Source organism: Eschrichtius robustus, chromosome 8, assembly GCF_028021215.1.
Source record: "Eschrichtius robustus isolate mEscRob2 chromosome 8, mEscRob2.pri, whole genome shotgun sequence".
In the NCBI taxonomy this organism is placed as follows: domain Eukaryota; kingdom Metazoa; phylum Chordata; class Mammalia; order Artiodactyla; family Eschrichtiidae; genus Eschrichtius; species Eschrichtius robustus.
In genome coordinates, this window is record NC_090831.1 from 93,393,122 (window position 1) to 93,413,031 (window position 19,910).

At 36.0% G+C, this 19,910-nt stretch overlaps 1 protein-coding gene across 1 annotated transcript in view; it reads right to left on the minus strand.

Annotated features, from left to right (window-relative positions):
* Nucleotides 1–12,019, minus strand: part of SAMTOR (S-adenosylmethionine sensor upstream of mTORC1) — a 79,854-nt gene extending 67,835 nt beyond the window's left edge. Inside the window, exon 1 of the mRNA XM_068550054.1 lies at nucleotides 11,836–12,019. Within this exon, the coding sequence (XP_068406155.1) occupies nucleotides 11,836–11,995 (160 nt within the window). The 5' untranslated portion in view covers nucleotides 11,996–12,019. The remainder of the gene's footprint in view (nucleotides 1–11,835) is intronic.
* Nucleotides 12,020–19,910: the final 7,891 nt, after the last annotated feature.

Here is a 19,910-nt window from a genome sequence, read left to right on the forward strand (position 1 = left end):
CTACTAGTTATGAGATACAAAGATGAGTTTATATATATATGGAAACCTACTGCCCTTCAGCTTTTTAGATGACCTCTAGTTTCTCACACTCAAAATTCTCTTTAACTATTTTAACTATTTAACTAAATTCTAAACCAAATTTAGAATTAAACTAAATTCTAAACTAAATTTAACTAAATTCTCTTTAAATACTTCAATTTTTTATGTAGTTTTAAGGCTTACTATCTGCTCTACTAAAGTTTTGAGGAAGGATTCACATTTTGTCTGTAAGCCTATGAAACTGATTGCAAACTTCAATTTAATGTTTTCACTAACTTTTAAGAGTCTCCAGACTCTCTAAATATGCTGATACTGAGATTAATGTGATTAATAAAGTCAGTACACTTAATATATAATTGAAACTAAATGCAACTGTACATACTTTTCATTCCTTCAACAGATTTGCTGAAAAAATACTCTAGGTCAAACACTACAGAGAATAATAAAGTTAACGAGCAAGCACTGGCATCAAAGGAAGGGGAGAAGATGTATTAAAATGTGGTATCTGCTCTAACAGAGATATGAACCTGACATATTCACTATGATCCATGTAAGCCACTCTGGACCCAGAACTTTTAAATCATGTATTTATTCAACAAAAAGTATCAGACCCCAACTACTAGGTATATACTATGTTACATGTCTGGTGGTTACAAAGTTGAACAAAAAATATAGTTAGCCTTCAGAAATTCCACTTTCCAGAATACCCTTGAAAGGTTATTTTTAAAATAAATAAATTTATTAAAAACAGAATGGGAAAATTCAGGTTTTTTTCATAACAGCCCATTATTTGTTTTTACAGTATTCAAAATAATGCTATTTACCTTTTAATCGCTGTATTTTCAAAATAATTTATGATTTGGGTTCTAAAAGTTAAAGTTCACCAGTGCCCAGTATACAAATTCAAAACTCTGCTGCTAACTTGGTCAAACTGCATATGCAAAAAAATATGTTAAAACTCAATTCTGAGGATTTTTTGGTTGTTGTTATCTTTTAGTTATTAGGTCACCCAATATTTAAAAGATTGTCTTATTTAAAAGGAAATACTTTTTCATTATCGAAAGGTAAATCAAGAACTAAGAACTTCCTGAGGTCTGCGTCAAAAATCTACTCAACAGAACAAGAAATGCTTAAGTATTAAAGTTCAATCAATCAGAGGTCTCAATGAATTAATAATTAGCTTTATAATGATTTTTATATATTGGTATTTGTGATGACTCAAAATCGTTGTGGTTAATAATCTATTTTCTTATTTATTTCTTACAGGCATCCTATAAAAATATGAATGTATCTTAGTTAAAAAGAGAGAGAGAGAGAGAAAAGGGGGGAGGGGGGAAGGGATGAGAAGGGAATGGAGAGAAGGAGAGGAAAACCTCTAATTAATGCATACATTTGACTTTGCCCTAACACAGAGAAATCTGGGTAATTAAAAAATTATATTTAGAAAGCACAATTAAATATATATATGTCCTGCAGCCTAACTTGAAATTAATAGTTAATAAACATTTTATAGTCAGACTAAAATAATAAATCTAGAGAAGAAATCAGTATTCATTTGTTCAAATACATCGTTTTAAGATCAACTTAAAGCTCTTCCAGGTCTTAAAGTCACCTGATGGTCTCATAAAATTCTAGAATGAAGTTCACATTAACATGACTTCTATTCATTATATTCTCTTTACATTTAAATTTTTAAAAACACTAATTAAAAAATTAATTAATAATTCAAAACACAAGTGATGTCAACTTAAAGTTGCCAAACCAAATTCAGTATGGAAATCGGATGAACCAAATTATTCTGAAGCATGGTCCTACTGTCAGGATAATACCATAATTATTGACTAAACTCACCTTCACAAACATATGCAACAACTGAAGAATAAATATAAGTTATTTCCTATGAAAAGACAATAACTAGGAAAAAATAGCACATTCATTAGTTGATTAAAAAGACAAAGTTCTATGAAATCTAAGAAGGCAAAAAGGAAAACCAAACAGCAAGCTCATAGATACAGAGAACAGACTGGTAGTTGCCAAAGGCAGAGGGTAGGGGAGTGGGCAAAATAGGTGAAGGGGGTCAAAGGGTACAAACTTCCAGTTATAAAATAAATACGTCATAGACCTGTTAAAAAAAAAAAAAGAGTTCCATTTTTAAGAATTTTGTGATTAGTTAAGATATTATTACTTTGACTGCAGCTGTCTTTGTAAGAACCAAGTATAATAAGTTAAGGAGTTATTTATTGTTGCTCAAGAACAGCTGTATTACAGGTCCAAACTCAGGTGAACCAATGGAATCTCTAAACTGTCTCTTTAGAATGGATACTATTCTTCCTTTTTGAATTAACCTCTCTAATGCCATCTGGTATAGCAAATTTCTTTCCTTCAAAACATAACTGAATTCCCATATTCTTCAAGAGGATTTACCTGCCTCCCATTTGATCATCTTACAATTCCCCCCTATATGCATTTGCCATCCTTATAGTACTCTGTCACTTGTTTATATAGAGAGTTTTCTATTAAAACCAGGTGTGATTTTTTCCATTAGAAAGTATAAATTGAAAGGCAAAGACTACTTTTGATTTATAACTTATATAAGCTATAGAAGTTAATCATGGTGCCCCATTAATGGGGGAGAAAATATTTAAATTTTCACCGTGCTCAAAAATTATAAGAAACACCAAAAATTACAAATTAAGTAGTTGCTAGAGTAAAATTCAAATTACAGTTCATAACTGTCAGTAGATAATAGTGATGAATAAGCAGTCAAATTTGAATACTTCAAACAGTGTTCTCAAAATATTAGTTACAAGACGTTTAGGAAACCAATAGGTTCAAAGTCAATTTTCTGAAGACTCTCCACTGTTTTAAGCTAATTTATCATTTTTTTTTCACTTCACATTATTGTCACAAAAAAAAAACAAACTTGCAAGTGGAAATGCAATCACATCTATTAAATTCTTTGATTATAGTACATGGGTCTTTTTGGAAAATCTATAAGATTAAGAAGAAATTATTGGTAACACATTACATAGATAAAGAATTACCTGTAAATGAATAAAATGAATAAGAGGTGCTAAGGTTCATGCATTTTTACATGCTGGGACCATTTGATGTTTAGAAGTACATTAGAAATAATATTATTTTTTCAATAACTCTATTCTAATTCTCAGTATAAAAAGACAGAATATAAAGCACAGAAGATAAGACATTTAGCAAGTGTAAATCTGAGGCCAATTTAAGATAAGAATAGCATGTCATTCTTGTCAGTTTAGCCTTGTGAGTCACGATACCAAAGATTAACATTGCACTATTGTGGTCCTTAAATGGCGTACAATGCAATGGAGAAGGTATCATATGATTCCATGTATATAAAATTCTAAAATATGAAAACATATCTACAGGGACAAGAGATCAGTGGGACCAAGAGTAGAGTGAGAGAATGACGCAAAGGAGCACGAGGAAATTTGGGGGGCAACAGAAATGTTCTGTGTCTTGATTGTGGTAAAAGATGTATAGGGTGTATACATCTGCCAAACCCAGTGAATTATATACTTTAACTGTGTGTAGTTTATTGTATATAAACTGTACCTCAATAAATTTCATTTTAAAATATGACGTGCTGTGAACACAGCATAAGTTACAAAATAAAAACTATATTTCATTAAATTTGAGGGTCATCAAATACTCTGAAAACAAAAACAAGGAGTTACCTTGAGTATCACAAACAAGTCTTAAACTTTTAGAAATTCAGAAAATTTTCACTTTTACTTAGGTATATTACCAAATAGATGACCAGATTACCAAATTCAAGTTCAAAGAACATTGAAAGGTCATTTTCTCTAATATGAAGTAAGCAGAGAAACTCATGACCAAGTGGAAACAAGTTCAGCAGCCATTCCAAGACATTAAAACAAAGTGATCAGGACAAGATTGTCTCACGAACATAGTTAAACCACACACAGACCAGCTTTCTCAGTATTCTTGAGCATCTGATATAGTGACACACATAGAGGTGGGACAAAAACATCCAAGATGTTTGGTGTTGAAGCAGCTCCTGAGAATCAAACAAACGAACCACCTGCAAACCTGCATCTTACACCTAACGTGTTGCGACTAGTCATTTCTCTGATAAGGGGAAAAACCTAGTATTCTAATGTGCTAAAAAGGTTGGACCTTTCACATAAAAAGTTAGAAATACAAAGAGCAAAGGGGGTCAAGAAAAAAAAGAAAAGAAAAGAAAAAACACTACAACCATCCTAATACTGAAGAAGAAAGACACTATAGAACAGTCTAGATAGAAATTCCAGAAACCATTCAATCTTCAATGCCCTTAATGCATCCAGGTGGTAGCTACAAATACACCTTTTATTTTTAAAATTATGTATTTAACACAAGTAATGCTTCCTATGTACCAGATACTGTTTTAAGTACTTTACAAATATTAATTCATTTAATTCTAATACCAACCCTTTGAGGCAGATATTTTACTTTACAGATAAGGAAATTGAAGTATAGAGAGATTAAGTAACCTTCTCAAGGGTACACATCAAACCTGGCAGTCAAGGGCCAAAGTCCATGCTCATAACCGCTATACCACCTTGCCTCTCTTTATGAGTTTTTAATTTATGAACTTTCATGGATATGAGCAAAGCTTTGCACTAAAGCAAAGCACACTGACTCTACTAGCCACAAACAAATGGTCTTTTGTCAGTCAAATGCAGTTATTTAGTCTCTGCAACTGCATTATTTGTCAGATTTCTGGAAGTGATTTCAACTCTGGCTGCACACTGGAATCACCTAGAAGTTTCATTTAATTGGTCTGAAGTGGGAACTGGTCGTTTATTTCACTGCTCCCCAAATGAATCCACTGTGCAGCCATGGCTTAAAGCCATGGGTCTATGGCAAGACTGTAAACTCAAAAGTCTGGTGAAATAATACACAGAGCAATTGAGACTTGGGGCAAACTGAAGAGTCAAATTTAATTAAAAAACAAAACACTGCATAGATAAAAGTTCACATTTATAAATACAGTTTGGCCAATGGTGCATCTTCTGTGCATGGAGCACTCTCTTATTATAAACATATTTATGATAAAAACAGTTAATTGAAATGTAAAACTTTGAACACATCCTGTACAAGAGATAGAAAAGAATCAAGAAAAGTTAGAATCAATGGCATCAGTATCTGTTATTCCCCTGTGAAACAACTTTACCGAAATGTGTACCACCACACAGATCTCTTGTTTAGTGTAAGCAAAGGACTTATGGAGAAACTTCTGGGACTTAAATTTTTATATAAATGGGAATAGGAATTTCTATATAAGTAGAGCAATTTCTGTATAAATGAGAATAGGGGATACTCAGATGTCTCTCTAAAGCCATAGGGTTCTAAAATAACCCTTGCAATGAGCATCAATATATCTACACTTAAAGCACAATAAATTAGTACAGTTTAGATCAGTGGTTCTCAGATGCTTGGATTTTACAACTAGTACAAATTTCACCTCCAAAATTTAGGCAATTGATATTGGGGTTGCAAAATTTTGTGTGTGAAGTTAGAGTATATAATATATATACACATACACAAAATTATCATCTTAATACCAACACACACAAAGACACATTATACCACACACAATATCCTTATTAGTTCTCATTTTCTGAAAACAAAAACTTCTTTTTAATCTATATTTGCCACTATTTACAGTTTTTTTAATAAAAAAATGGAATGATACTAATAATGATAATTTGGACCATTTTCAAAAGGTTAATCTAATATACTCACTTAAAAAGATATGACCATAAATTCATTACAAAAAATTTGTATCCAAAGTTAAAATGTAAAAGTTCTGAATACAAAAAGATTAGACTCAAACTATAAGGAAATATGTATATCAGCTTTTCTTTTGTGTGTGTGTGCCTTAAATCTACAAGGCAAGGTGCTAGGTACTAGGGATACAAAGATAAAAGGCAGAGTCCTACTCAAGTAACTAAATTCAGTGAGAAAGACAAGTGAACTGGTAAGTGATAACTATGATAAAAGCAAGGCAATTGTGTCATGGGAGCATATGGTAGAATGGGCAGTACTTATGTAAAATTGGACACTACTGGTATCTTCCAAGGATCTGTCCTCAGTTATACATTATCATTACTCCACTGGGTCATTCATCTGCCCTCAAAGCTGCAACTTCAAGAGAGAGTTTCCAATCCTTCACTTCCAAGGGATACCTTCCAAACTAAATCATTACCACTATCCCTATGACAAGCCAACCTGCCTGTCTACTCTTTTCTCCCTGCTCCCACCTCAACACAGACATTTCCAAACTGGATGGAAATGGCTATTTATATTTTTCCAGGCAAGAAATCTTGGCATCATCATTGACTCTTTTCCCCTTTACTTTCACTAAAACTGCTCACTCTGACTTTGACTTATGTTTGACTATTTGACTTATCTTTCTCTATTTTCATGATCACCACTGTTATTTATGCTATTATTCACCTTTAAAAAATAGATTAGTGTAAGAGTCTCCTAGCTGATCTACTTTCTTCTAGATTCCTTCCTACTCCAATCTATAGTACTTTAGCTAGGTGTTCCTCAACCCTTTTGTCCACTGTATAATCTATGGAGCTTTTAAATAATACAGATGCCTGTGTTCCACAAAGTCCCAGAGATGATACTGATGAGGAATCAAGGCTAATATCCACTGCATTTGTTGTTATATTTTTTCCCACAAAACAATCAAAGGATCTATACCAATACTTTTTAGTTTTACCGTATCTTTTGAAATACAAAAAATTCCTAAAAAGATACAAAGATGACTAGAAATAACAAAATCAAATAGTTAATATACTATGTGTACCTCATTGAGCTGACTGTTTATCAATGTTCCCTTTATCTTTTAGTGTTACTAATTATTAAACTCTTTTCATTTTTTTTCCCCTGCTAGAATGGCAGTTCAAACTCTCCTAGGGCAAAGTTAACAAGCATTTCTGTGGACATTTTTCACCTATTTTGTTGATTGAGCAAAGATTCTACCACAAAAAACAGCACTTTCAGATTCTATATCAGAATCAGAAAAGACCACGTAAGGAGAAAAGAGTAAAACTTCACTTGATAAAAAAGTAAAACAAGGAGAACCTGTGAAAAGTGTCTTGGGGTCATGGAGTTGGTCTGTATTTTGAAACAGTTTTGAAAGCCACCGAAGGAAAAAAAATTAGAAAATTTCAATTAAAAACACATAGTCTGTTATCCTAATTTTAAAAACAATTTCAAAACTTTGTTTCAGGAAAAACTCTAACGATACATTTATTCTTTCATTTTTAGACTTTTTGGTTTTAGTTTAAAATTATTTCTAATTCAAAGGTTTTTTTCCTTCCCCCCTACAATTCTCGTTTTAGATGTATGCTAAAGAAAACTCAATCACAAATGTATTTTTCAGCTTATCCTAAACTGCTATTCTAGCTCACCCTTTGTCTCAAACAAGGAAGAATAATTTCAATAATAAATAAGAATTAAACATCTAAACTAGGCTATTTAGTAGCTGACTCTTAAAATGCTGCTCACAGCTGTTAACCTTTGTAACACAGTGTTTTCCAGACTTAGTCTACAGAACCAACCTACTCTGTGTTCTCCTTTTCTGTTTCAGTATCAGTAATCTGTCTTACTTACTCTAACTACTTTTATAATATTATCATTGCTACTAATAAGATTGACTTTTTTAAATGTAGAAAAGTATAATAAAGATCTCCCATTAAACCATGACTTTGAGAATATCACTGTTAACAGGTTAACGTGCATTTTTATTTTTGTCTGATTGATAACCTACACGGGTTTATGTGACAAACTTGTTTAACCTGTTTTGGCATATAGAATAAGTAAATTCAGAGACTTAATTAAGTTGATGAAAATTGCTAAAGTAAAGACATTCACAAGATAAGTTAAAAAATCAAAACTAAATGGAATGGGGATCATACTTTTATTCCTAACAGCTGTAGCCTTTACATTTTCTTGTAGTTTTTACACGGATACTTTCAATTTAAAAAGAGATGCCAAGCATAATAACAATCATTACAGGAATAAGATTATGTGACTAGGATTATGGAAAGAATCATACAAAGTCAACTGAAAATACACACGGCTCTACTTCAGTTCTCAATTAGATATGTACTTATCAGGCAGATTTGATTAAACAATGACTCCCTGTTCCAAACTCCCTGTTTGGAAAGAAAAACTAGCTGTTTCTTATTTAAAAGCTGTTTCCAATCCTATGATATATTTTAAAATATTTTTGGCTTATATCAAGGCCATTATTTTGAAAATTCTGTATAGCAAAGACAGAAAACACCTACATCTACAAGCATATTTCCATTTATATAAACTCAGTCTAAAAGACTGTCCCTTATCTATAAATGGCTGATACCAGAAACACCCCTTCTCATCACCATTGCTAAACATTTCCCTACCATTTCCTTCTGGTAACTACTTCAGATATCAGCACTGCCTGGAACACTGACGTTTATCTCCAGTTCTCACTTTACTCTTATACAAATAGGGAAAGGATCTCTAAGTGGTGACACAGGACAGGCAGTAAAATGGAGCAGAGAGGGGAAAAGTGGTAAAAGAGTGCATTAAACTTACCTGCTAGTCTTTACAATCCTATCCACTACCCCCTACCCCAAGCCTGCTCACTGCTACAACAAGCATCAGTTTGGACAAATGGACTGGGAATGATGGAGAGAAACCTTTTTTTACCACATCAGAAAAATCTTATTTTCAATCTTATTCCTGCTTCATGTTCAATTCCACTACCAGAGATAAGGAAAGGGAAAACTATATTATCCAACCCTACACTCATTATCCAGGTCTCACTCCTGTCTTTACTATCCAGTGAATGTTTTGCCTCCTTCTTTATTCTACCCCAACTTATTTCCTTCTTTGCCATAACTCCCTAAGAAACCCACACCTCACATAGCCCTAACTCAGCGAACCATACCTATCCCAGGGATTGCCCCATTCCCGTCAGTTTACATCCTCTTACCCAACACAAATTCTAGGGCTACTTCCTGCTTCCCATTTTCCCTCCCACTCCAACAACATTTGGAGACACCATTAGGCTTTGAATTGGAAAGAAAAACACATTATTCCCATAAAATATGTTCTGTGCTAATGATAAACTATCCAAACTTCAAGCAAGTTATTTTACTATTTTTAGGATGCAGCTCACTCACGTGTAAAAAAGAAGGAAGTAGTTTAGATTATCAGTCCAAAATCTGGCTGACAATTTCCAAGCACCAGATAGGGATTCTGAAACTGTACATCTGAGGTGGAATGGAGTAATTTTCTAAAAGGCACCCATATGAGTCTACTGTTTATCCATGTTTGGGAATCACTGATAAATGCTGAAGTTCCTTCTAGTTTAACATTCCAAGATTCTAAGCTGGAATTTTCACTGCATTTTCTGATAGGAATATTGTCATAAAAGGAGTAAAGTTTCCATAGTTATTGGTGTTACAGTGCAGGCATGTTACTGATCAAATAGGCCTTTGTAACCTGACCTAGAACCTAAGCACCATTTATATTATTATTTTATAACCAGAGATGACTTTGCAAATGATATTATAACGATACTAAGACCTCAAAGCAAAGCACTAAAAATTACTTCTTTGGTATTATGATGTGCATAATCAGACTTTTTCACAGATGGCTTTTTCATGCATTTTTGTCAAATCACAACTAAGATTTGACCTACAGGTCAGAAATAAAGGTAGAAAGGGCATGCTCTTAAGGATCTTTTACTTTGCTAGTTCACTGATGGGGCTTTGTATATCATTAGAGTAAAGCCTAGAGAAGTCTAGATCATTGGTGGAATTCAGGGCATTAAAATGCCTAAAGAACAGTCTCATTCATATGTTTACAGACTGCCAGGACTTTACTTGTCCTAAAGCACACTAGATCATTCACTTATGCACTACATGTATCTATTCTAGCTCTCATAACTTCCAAATACTAATTCTCATTATAAACAAGTGTTCCCTTGGTTAATATTCAGGCTTAAAGACATGTTTCAACATGTGAGAACTAAGCAAATATAAACAGCTCTTGAAGACATGATGACACATTAGTAGTATATTAAGTGGAATCTACTCATTTATGAATAAGTTAATAATGAATAATAATTATAAAAAGGTAAAAATGGAAATTGAATTATATGTTACCCATTTTTCTTTAAAAAGATGTACTTGCTTAAGTTTATACAAAATAGCATGATAAAGTGTGTCCGTTTATTTGCTCATTTCTCCAAACAACACAAGAACCTACACTGAATGCCATTATGTAAGTGCACTCTCTGAATATCAAGAATGATGCAACGATTGCTATGGTAACTACTCATTTTATTGAATAAATTGTGGGTTGGGGTTTAAAGCATTCTTTTAAAAAACAAATTTCAACATCTCAGTATGCCCGATAAGCCTCTTTCTATTGCTACCTATTAAACAATAACTATAGGTTAGCTTTGAGGACGACTATTTAAGCAGCTATTTAAAAAATCGAGGCTTGAGTTGCCAAGGGGAAAAAACTCTGAATTTAAAGTTTGAAAAATGAAACACATCACCTACACTCAAGAGAACAAAAGACACTTAGTTTTAATCTTCCAGAGTAATTGAAAAGTGTTTGTAACTCGAAAGTAACGTGATCTTACCTATCTGTTCCTTCACTGTCATAATTTTGCTTCTAATCCTAACTTAACTAAGTATAAGACTGCCGACTTTTGTTTGCAATTAAGCTAAAGACAGAAGAAAGTTATCCCTCGTTTTGATCTTTAGAAGAAATGTCTCCTGAGCACATGAAAAAACTGGGAATTTTCACTGTTAGTTTCTTATAAAATAGCTCTGTAAAAGAGCCTATATTTTAAAATACCAAGGATAACTGTAGATCCCAACTATAAACCTTCCTCAGGCCCAAGTAAAAGCTACTATGGCTTCTTCCTTTGCTCAAGACCTTCCATAAGAAGGGTTCCCAGCGACGGTCGGCTTCACCGGGATCTGTATCCTTAGGTGGCTTGGTAGTTACGGATTAGTCAAATCTAAACAGTATTTTGAGAACCTGCCCCACATCTCTTCCTCTCCCGCCTAAGTAAACCCTAAGATGCGGCATTTGAAGAATGGGGGGGGTGGTGGCAAGGATGGAACCCCTCCCCCTTTTAACAAGGTGAAGTCTAGTCAGCTCTAAGGCCTGCTGACTTCGCAGCCCTGGAAGCCAATGCGAGGAAGCTCCGGCCCGGGCTAAAGCCGCAGGAATTAGGTACTAGGAAGGGGGTCTGACGGGGCAGCAAATCAAACAGGCTGATCAGGCGCGAGGCAGCGAAGGGTAACTCGGGCTTCTTTCAGTTCGTCTTTCTCGAATGGATTCTACCTGCCTTCGTGTTTTAGCTTCATGTCTCTCGCAGCGAGCGACCTCCACCTCCTGTGTGAGGATCTACGTGCTTGTGTGTGTGGTGACAACAATCTCAGCACCCCGGCTGGGGACAAGGGATGGGGGAGGTGGGCACTCGGCTCCTCCACAGGCCTGGAACTCTCCTGAAGGGCCCTCGAAGAAAAGGGGGCGGGAGGAGCACGCCTGACGCCAACCGAGTACTCGACCGAGAAGGGGGCGTCCGGACCTGGGAGAGCGGCCCTAGCAGGGGCTGACGTGCAGCTCCTTCAGGTCGTAATGGTGGCCCCTTGGGGGGAGGGGAGCGGTTGACAAGGGGCTGGGGGCGACGAGGCCTCCCCTTCCCCCGCTCAGCTCGCTGTTTACCTTCCCGGTACTTCTTGCGGAGCCGCCGGTGGACGCTCTTTACCACCCCGGAGAGCTTCTCCTGCTCCAGCTTCCGCTCCTGCTCCCTGGGCGGCGGAATGCTCGGGGGCCTGGCCCCGTGCCCGCGAGCAGCGCTTCGGCCGCCGGCCCCCGGCTCCATATCGCTGCCGCCGCCGCCGCCGCCGCCGCCGCCGCCGCCCCTCAGGCCCCCGCAGCCACCCGCCTGACGGAGGAGGTGGGGAAGGAGGAGGCAGCAGCGGAGGCAGCAGCGGGAGGAGGCAGAGGACCTGGAGCGACGGCCTAGGAGGTGGCCACTTACCCAAACGCACAAGCTGATTGGTGGACTCTGGAGGGCTGGGCGGAAACGGAAAAGGCCAAGGGCCAATGGACGGAGAGCGCCAGGGACGCACCCGCTTGTTTGGGAAGGCGAGCAGCTGAAGGAGGCGGAGCTTGCAGGCTGGAGTTGCTGAGGCGGTAGGAGCGCCAGGCCCGACTGCTCCTCTCCTCTCCCCGCCGCTCCGGGGATCCTGTGCGCAGGCGCTGTGGTGAGGCCACGGAGACGCGCCGTGAGCCACGCGCTTGCGCGTCTGAGCTTGCTTAGGTTGGGCATCTTTCTACCGCCCAGCATTCTTTCGTCTTCTAGCTCTTCCCCCCTTTGCGAGTTATATTCTGGTGTGTTGCAGCCAGGGTCCTCTACCTGAGCCCCCGCTGCACCTTGTCGGTTGTAGGTTCCCTTTAGCTGCGTAGGCCTGAGAAGCGCTTTAGAGGTGACTTGGCAGCACTAGAATTTTACACTTTAAGGGACCCAGGCGTGGATGCTTTGGTGGGGGCAAGGAGAGGTCTGGCTGCCAAGTACTGGCTTAATTCACGGGCCAACAATGGTTAATGCCTTTAGTGCTAGTGCTGAGCGAAAAACACAGAACTTGAGGAGAGGAGCGGGCCAATAAAAACAATATAAGATGGAAGAGGGGAAAGAAAAGATGGGGAATCCACAACAGATGCCCTCAAGAACTTTTGTGGTGGCCCGGGTGTCAGAGAAAGCCTACCTTGGTCTAATCTGCGTCAGAACTCTGAGCGCTTTTAAAGTTGGCTTGGGTGACCTCCCGCCTTTTAATTGGTAGGTTAATCTATGCGAACGCCTAAGTGGGTTTGGCAACCTGTTCTACCTCCCTCCTCTTCTGTCTTCTCATGGGAAGCTTATGGGGAATATGGTTACTGACTTCTGCCCCAGAAAGGTGGAACGCTGCTTTCCAGAGAGAGAGAGAGAGCGAGAGAGCGGGACTCCGCATTAGCTTCGAAAGTGGTACTGAGACTGCTGGAGTGTCAGAGAGTCAACCAGCTGAGAGCCCTTAATGAATTGTGTTAGGTTGTAGCCCCCGCACTCCACCCACCGCACTGCAGTTGTCGGTTACGTGATGTTGTTTGGAAATTGTTGCAATAACTATCTGATCAGTAATTTTATAAATATGAATGAAGCCTGCGTTATGTAACCGTTTTGTATGGCACCTTCTGAATAAAGAAGACCCTGAAGAACGTAGCATACACTCTCCAGAACATAGGAGGAGCAAGAGGGAGGAAGTGAAGGGAGAAGACTGGTGAAATTTAAGATGGAAGATTATGTCCCTACCCGCACAGAGAAGAAGCAGATGAAACACAAGATAAACTTCATAAGAACTAATTGTAATTATGAGGAGAAATTACATGGACATGCCTAATAAAATGAGGATATGCCTCATGAGAATATGGGGTCTTATTTGGGGGGATTTCATTTGGGAAAAAAGGGAGCTTGAAAAGACATAACCTCGTTTGGTTCTTACATATTTTAATATTTATCGGAGGCAGAAAGAGGTGCAAATATTTGGAAGTTATAATCATAGTAAAGAGAACATTAAATTTCATTTGTACTGAATTGTAGTTAAAAAATTTTTTTCCCTCCATGCGACTACTAGCATATGAATTTTAAAGTCCTTTTAAAAAGTAAAGATTACACTGAAGGACACCTGGAAAATACAGAAAGGAGTAAAGAAAGTAAAAGTGCTAAGAGAGTAGATCTTAAATGTTTGCATCACAAAAAAAGAAGTGGTAACTATGTGATGGGATGGAGGTGGTAGCTAATACTATGGTGGTAATCATTTTGCAGTTTTTAAAAGTTTCAAGTCAATTGGATGCCTTAAATTTAAACTTACACAATGTTATGTGTCAATTACATCTCAATAAAGCTGGTGGAAAAAAAGTAAAAGTCACCTGGAAACCCAGCATTGAAAGATAACAGTGATTTTTTTTTTCCTTTGCTTGTACATACTTATTTCAAATGAGATATTTCTTATGGCTATGTGATAATCTATTATATGAATAGCCTATTGTTTTAGTAACCAATTCCCAGCTATTGTATATTTAGGTTTTTTCCAGTTTTTCTGTATTCCAAGTAATGCTTTGACGAACACCCTTGTACACAAATGCTTGTGCATTTCTTTAATTATACATTTCACTAGACTAAATTTCTAAAAGTTGAATTCCTGAATCAAAGGATCAAACATGTTAAGGTTTTTTATGTATATTGTCAAATTGTCTTTTCTGAAAAGTGGTAGTAGTTTATGTCACCTCCAGCAGTAACTGTGAGTGTCTATTTGATTGCACCCTTACCAAGTATAGGTAGTACAATTTACAAAGTCATTAATGAGATTTTTTTTAAAGGTCTCTATTTTTAAGAAACGTGGGAATTTTCTGCTGTTTCTTAACTGGCTATTCTGGTTGGCATAATTTTTAACACTAAATACTAATATAACAGCAAGTAAAAGGAACTTATTTAAGACTATCTAGTTGTCATTTTTCAAGCAAATTGAAGAGCTCCACATTTTTAATTTGTTTTTTGATTTCATACTTTCTCGAGAAGCAACTCAAGATTAGAAACTAAACAGCTAGATTTTACTCTAAATTTGAATGAATTCACATAGGGCAAAGGCCAACATGTCCTGAGATACATCAATACTGAATTTTCTTTGGAGGGCTATGGCAACCAGCCATAGACCACAGTATAAAAAGGAGTTTATAATCTTCCTCCAGTGTGATTAGTAATATTGGGAAAAGCTTTCTGGCTGTTAAGGTAGCAGAAGAATGGTAACAAGATTTTCCATTTAAGTAAAATAATTGTCCCAATTGCTGGTAAGAAGAATTCACTGCAGAAAGTAGGTTTAGTGCCATATTCAAAGGGCATATCCTATGCTCAGGAAAATATCAGCATCTTCCCCCTACCCTCTCCATGTGTGACAGAATTTCATTTACTGTAAATATCTTTAAAATTTTTTCCTCATTATTTTAAATGGCTGTTGGGAAAAGGGATGTTGGAATAAAACAGTATTCACTGAACGGGACAAAACAGTCTGGGAGGAAGAGACATTTCTAACGACTGCACTAAACTAAAGCCCTGATAACTAAATTTCTCATCCTCATTCTTTACCTTACCTGATGGACTTTTGCACCCTTTCCCATGCACATTTGGTATGTCATAGTAAGCTTCCTATGTCAAAGAACCACTCAGTATAGGAAAATATCCTTGGCAAGAAAAATACCGTGTCTTCTTTGTTTGCAACTATATTCTTTGTAAGGAAAACAAGTTCCCACAGGCAACAAGAAGAGTCAACATGTAAAAATAAAGTGCATTCTATTTTCAGTATGAGTTGAAAACATATTAACTGGTGATGAAAAGTAAACTTGTAGAATCCATATCAAAATCTGGGTGGTGGCGCTGAGTTAGCAAATAGAAAGATTCTGGGTGCACTTTGCAAAAGTGTACTTTTCGTTGCTACATTTATTGAGTTTTCCTGTAGGAGGGAGAAGCCTACACAATGGAAATTGGGGTTCTTTGATTATCTAAAGCATTAATCATTGGTATTTTTTACTCCTCTTTGACCCTCTTTATCATCAAAATCTTAAAAGCAATTAGGTTTTAATGTGTAATAGAAGTATTTATATTAAATTTCTGTTTATAAAATACACAGTGGTGTACAATAGTGCAAAAAGACTTGATGAACCTCTTTATTACTGAAGATAGAGCTATTGCAAGCTGGCTAAATCTTTGGCTCATGGCTATTTAGAAATAGAATTTTTAGAAATTCAGTTAAAATGAGGACCGGAAAAGTAAAATCTATATTATTTTTTTAAATATTTATATATTATTTGTATAACTCTTACCCATTAATATAAAAATATCCATGAAGTTTAAGTACTTTGTTTCTAGTAATTCAAATTTTTAAAGTGTAGATGTATCATTAATTGGGCACATTTAGAGAAACTGTTGAAAAGCTTTTGTTTTTCAAATTTTATTTCAAATCATAGAAACTTTTTTTGGAATATGTATTTAATGTTTGGATAGAAACAAACATAGCAGAGAACTAGCAAGAAAAGAAATATTTTCATTGATATGTTTTCATTCAGTATGGCAGATTACAACTTTAAAATTCCTTCTATTTATTGAAAATAAAATTATTTTCTTTAAAAATTTGTTTATAGTTACTAGTACAATGTGTCACCTGCAATTCTTAACATATCTGCCAACATAAAAATCTTTAAAATAACAGAGGTTAGCTGTCTTTCCAGAGTTAATATGCAGAATGGTGTTAAGACTAGTATTAACTACAGCAAGTGGTAACAATTAACTACTGCCTCACTCCAAATGCAACTATAAAATTTACAATATTTTTGTGATTTGCTAATTATGAAATACATTTAATTACCACAACAAGGCTAATGTAGGAGAAGATCTACATAGGAAATGGGAAGTATTCTTCTAGGTGATAGATAATGTCCTTATAATGCAGAGTAGGACTGAGAGATTTTCTGCATCTTGATTCCAGCTTTATGCTAACCGCCAGAGCAAGGTACTTGATTTCTCTGAGCCTTATTTTTTCTCCTTTAAATGTAAAATGAAGAGATTGGATTAGACTAGCATTTTTCAATTTTTTATATTCACCACGACTCACAGTAAAAAATATATTTTACATTGGGGCTTGGGATGTACATCCCAAGCCCCAATGTAAAATGTATATATATATATGCACTATATATATACAAATATAAATATATATTATACATATGTATGAATACATATATATTGTACATATACATATATATAGACATGTAGACACACATATACAATTAGGACAAAAGTTTCACCAGACGGTACTTACCTTCCCTAAGTGCAATCCATGGTGGTATTTTCAATTCTATTTTAATTTTTAAAACTATGGAGCACAGTACATTGATTTTTATGGTGTTCTAATGAGTCACGGCTTAAAATTTGGAAAATACTGGCAATTTAAAAGATCCCTGTCAACCCCCAAACCACTGTCATTCGATGACTCAACTGATTTTAAGAATGCTTTGTGACATGTACCTTGCCATGTTGAGGCTACTCACTGCCTTTTAAATTTCATTTTTATGTTTGGGGAATTTTCCCCATTATGAATGTAGGCTCAAATAAGTGACTGGACTCTGCTAATCATATTCTCTGGAGTGACCTGTCTGTTCAGAAAAGGGCAGAACAATGAAGCAGAAGCTACAGGGAACCTTTTGGTTCGTTGAGGGAGACTGTGCTGGTGTGGGTCTTTTAGGATCATAGTGACCGAGGTCCTGTCTTCTAGTGTCCAACATTTGCCCTTTAAGCCAAAAAACAAAGGCAGTGAGGTCTGACCTAGCGCATTAGTCACTGGGTCTGACTTAGGTGTTGATCTGGGCTGGGTAGTCTGCAAGTCTGCCTCACTGGTCCTTCTGGAGATTAGGGGGACACCTAACATCCTTTAATAAATGCCTTTTCTATTCGAACAGCTAGAGTGAGTTCTGTTTTTTGCACAGAAGTGTCTAGTGAAGAAACATCTCAGAAGAGAATTAGGTGACCTGAAAGCAGTTTTCACTAGCTCTCACTGTGACTTTTGGTGATCTGTTATATGCTGAGTTCCTCAATTTCCTCAGCTGCCAATGATGGCGACTTGTCATTCTTACTTCACAAAGTTATATGAATAAAAGAAAATCGTGAACTGAAAGTGTTTTGAAAAGTTAAAAAATTACAAAAGCAAATGAATGTGATAGGTATTATTTGTTTTTAAGGGGCCTGAAAAAGTGAAATTGCCTGGATGCAGGAAGCTAAATCTGGACTTTCTTTTATTGAATGTTCATCAGTCTCCCTTTAGATTTTAATAGTTTGTCACCAAATCACCATTTCCTTTTTCTTTTTCTAAAGGTAGAGCATGCTCCAAAGATCTCGTATTAGTTCTGAAATTACAAGGTGTTATATGTCAAAGAATGAAGCAATTACAATACATTTCCTAAAGTTGAACGTTATCGCCCCCAAATTTTAAAAGTATAATTAGAATGTTTTTTGAAAAGCCAAATCAAAATTTCCTCCCATATTTTAATAAACATGATATTTCTAATTTACCTAGAGCTTCTGAAAATTCTTTATTCTAAAACTGAACTTCAACAATTCTTCTTTTATCCCTTAAAAATGTATTCAGCCATGGGTCAGAAGACTCAATGTTGTTAGGATGTCGATTCTCCCTAAATTGATGTAAAGATTCAGGGTAATCCCAATCAAAATCCAAGCAAGCCTTTTTGTAGAACTTGACAAGCTGATTCTAAAGTTCATGTGGAAAAAAAAAAAAAAAACTCAGAAGATTCAAAACAATTTTGAAAATGAAGAACAAAGTTGGAGATCTCAATATGGCCACAATAATCAAGACAGTGTGGCAGTGGCATAAAGAGAAACAAATAGATCAGTGAAACAGGAGAGAACATTCAGAAATAGACCCACACATGTATAGACAACTGGTTTTTCCACAAAGTTGCAAAGCTTATTGGTGGAGAAAGGATAGTGTTTTTGACAAATGTTGCTGGAAAAATTGGACATCCATATGCAAAACAATGTTCTTCAGTCCCTGCTTCATGCCATATATAAAATTAAACTCCAACTAGAACACACACCTAAATATAAAACCTAACACTGTAAAACTTTTAGATGAAAATCTTTATGACCTTGGGTTGGGCAAATAGTTGGCAAAAAGTGCGTGAAAAAGTGTTCAATATCATTAGTCATTAGGGGCAAGCAAATTAAAATCACAATGAGATACCACTACACATCAGTGCTAATGACTAAAATTCAAAAGTTTGGCCATACCAAGTATTGCCTTGAACATAGAGAAAGGAGAATTCTCACACAATGCAGGTGCAAATGTTAAATGGTGCGACTACTTTGGAAAACGGTTTGACACTCTTAAAAAACTAAAAATACACCTACCATATGATCCAGCCATACCACTCCTAAGTATTTACCCAAGAGAAATCAAAGTGTATATCTATATAAAGACATACATGAATGTTCACAGCAGCTTTATGTGTAACAGCCCCAAATGAAACAACCTAAATGTCCCTCAGCAGATGAATGGATAAACAAACTGTGGTTTAGCCGTACAACAGAATACTAGTCAGCAATAAAAAGAAATAAATTATTGATTCACACAACAAAAATTAATCTCAAAATAATTAAACTGAGTAAAAGAAGCTAGACAGAAAACAAACCATACTTTATTATTTCACTTACATAGAACTCTGGAAAATGAAAACTAATCTATAGTGACAGAAAGTGTGTCAGTAGTCATGATACGAGGGATTACAAAGAAGCATGAGGAAACTTTTGAGGGCAATGGATATGTTTATTTTCCTGAATTTGGTGATAGTCTTATGAGTCTGTACAGATGTAAAAATTTGTCACACTGTACACTTTAAATGCATGTTCTTGGTTGTATATTAATTGTACCTCAATAAATCTGTTAAAAGTAATATATTCAGCCCTATTATATGCCAGACATTCTGCTAGGTATTGTGGCTTCAGTGGCAAAAAAAAAAAAAAAAAGAGAGATTGTCTATACTTTCATGAAGTTAGCAGTTACTAGTAAGAGAATGCAAACCAGTGGAATTCTTATTTATGTACTATTTATAAAATAAAGTAAGTGGAAATTTTATACAAACTAGTTATTTATTTTGCTACCTAGATAAATTTAGTGTAAAAATAGCAAGGACTTAGC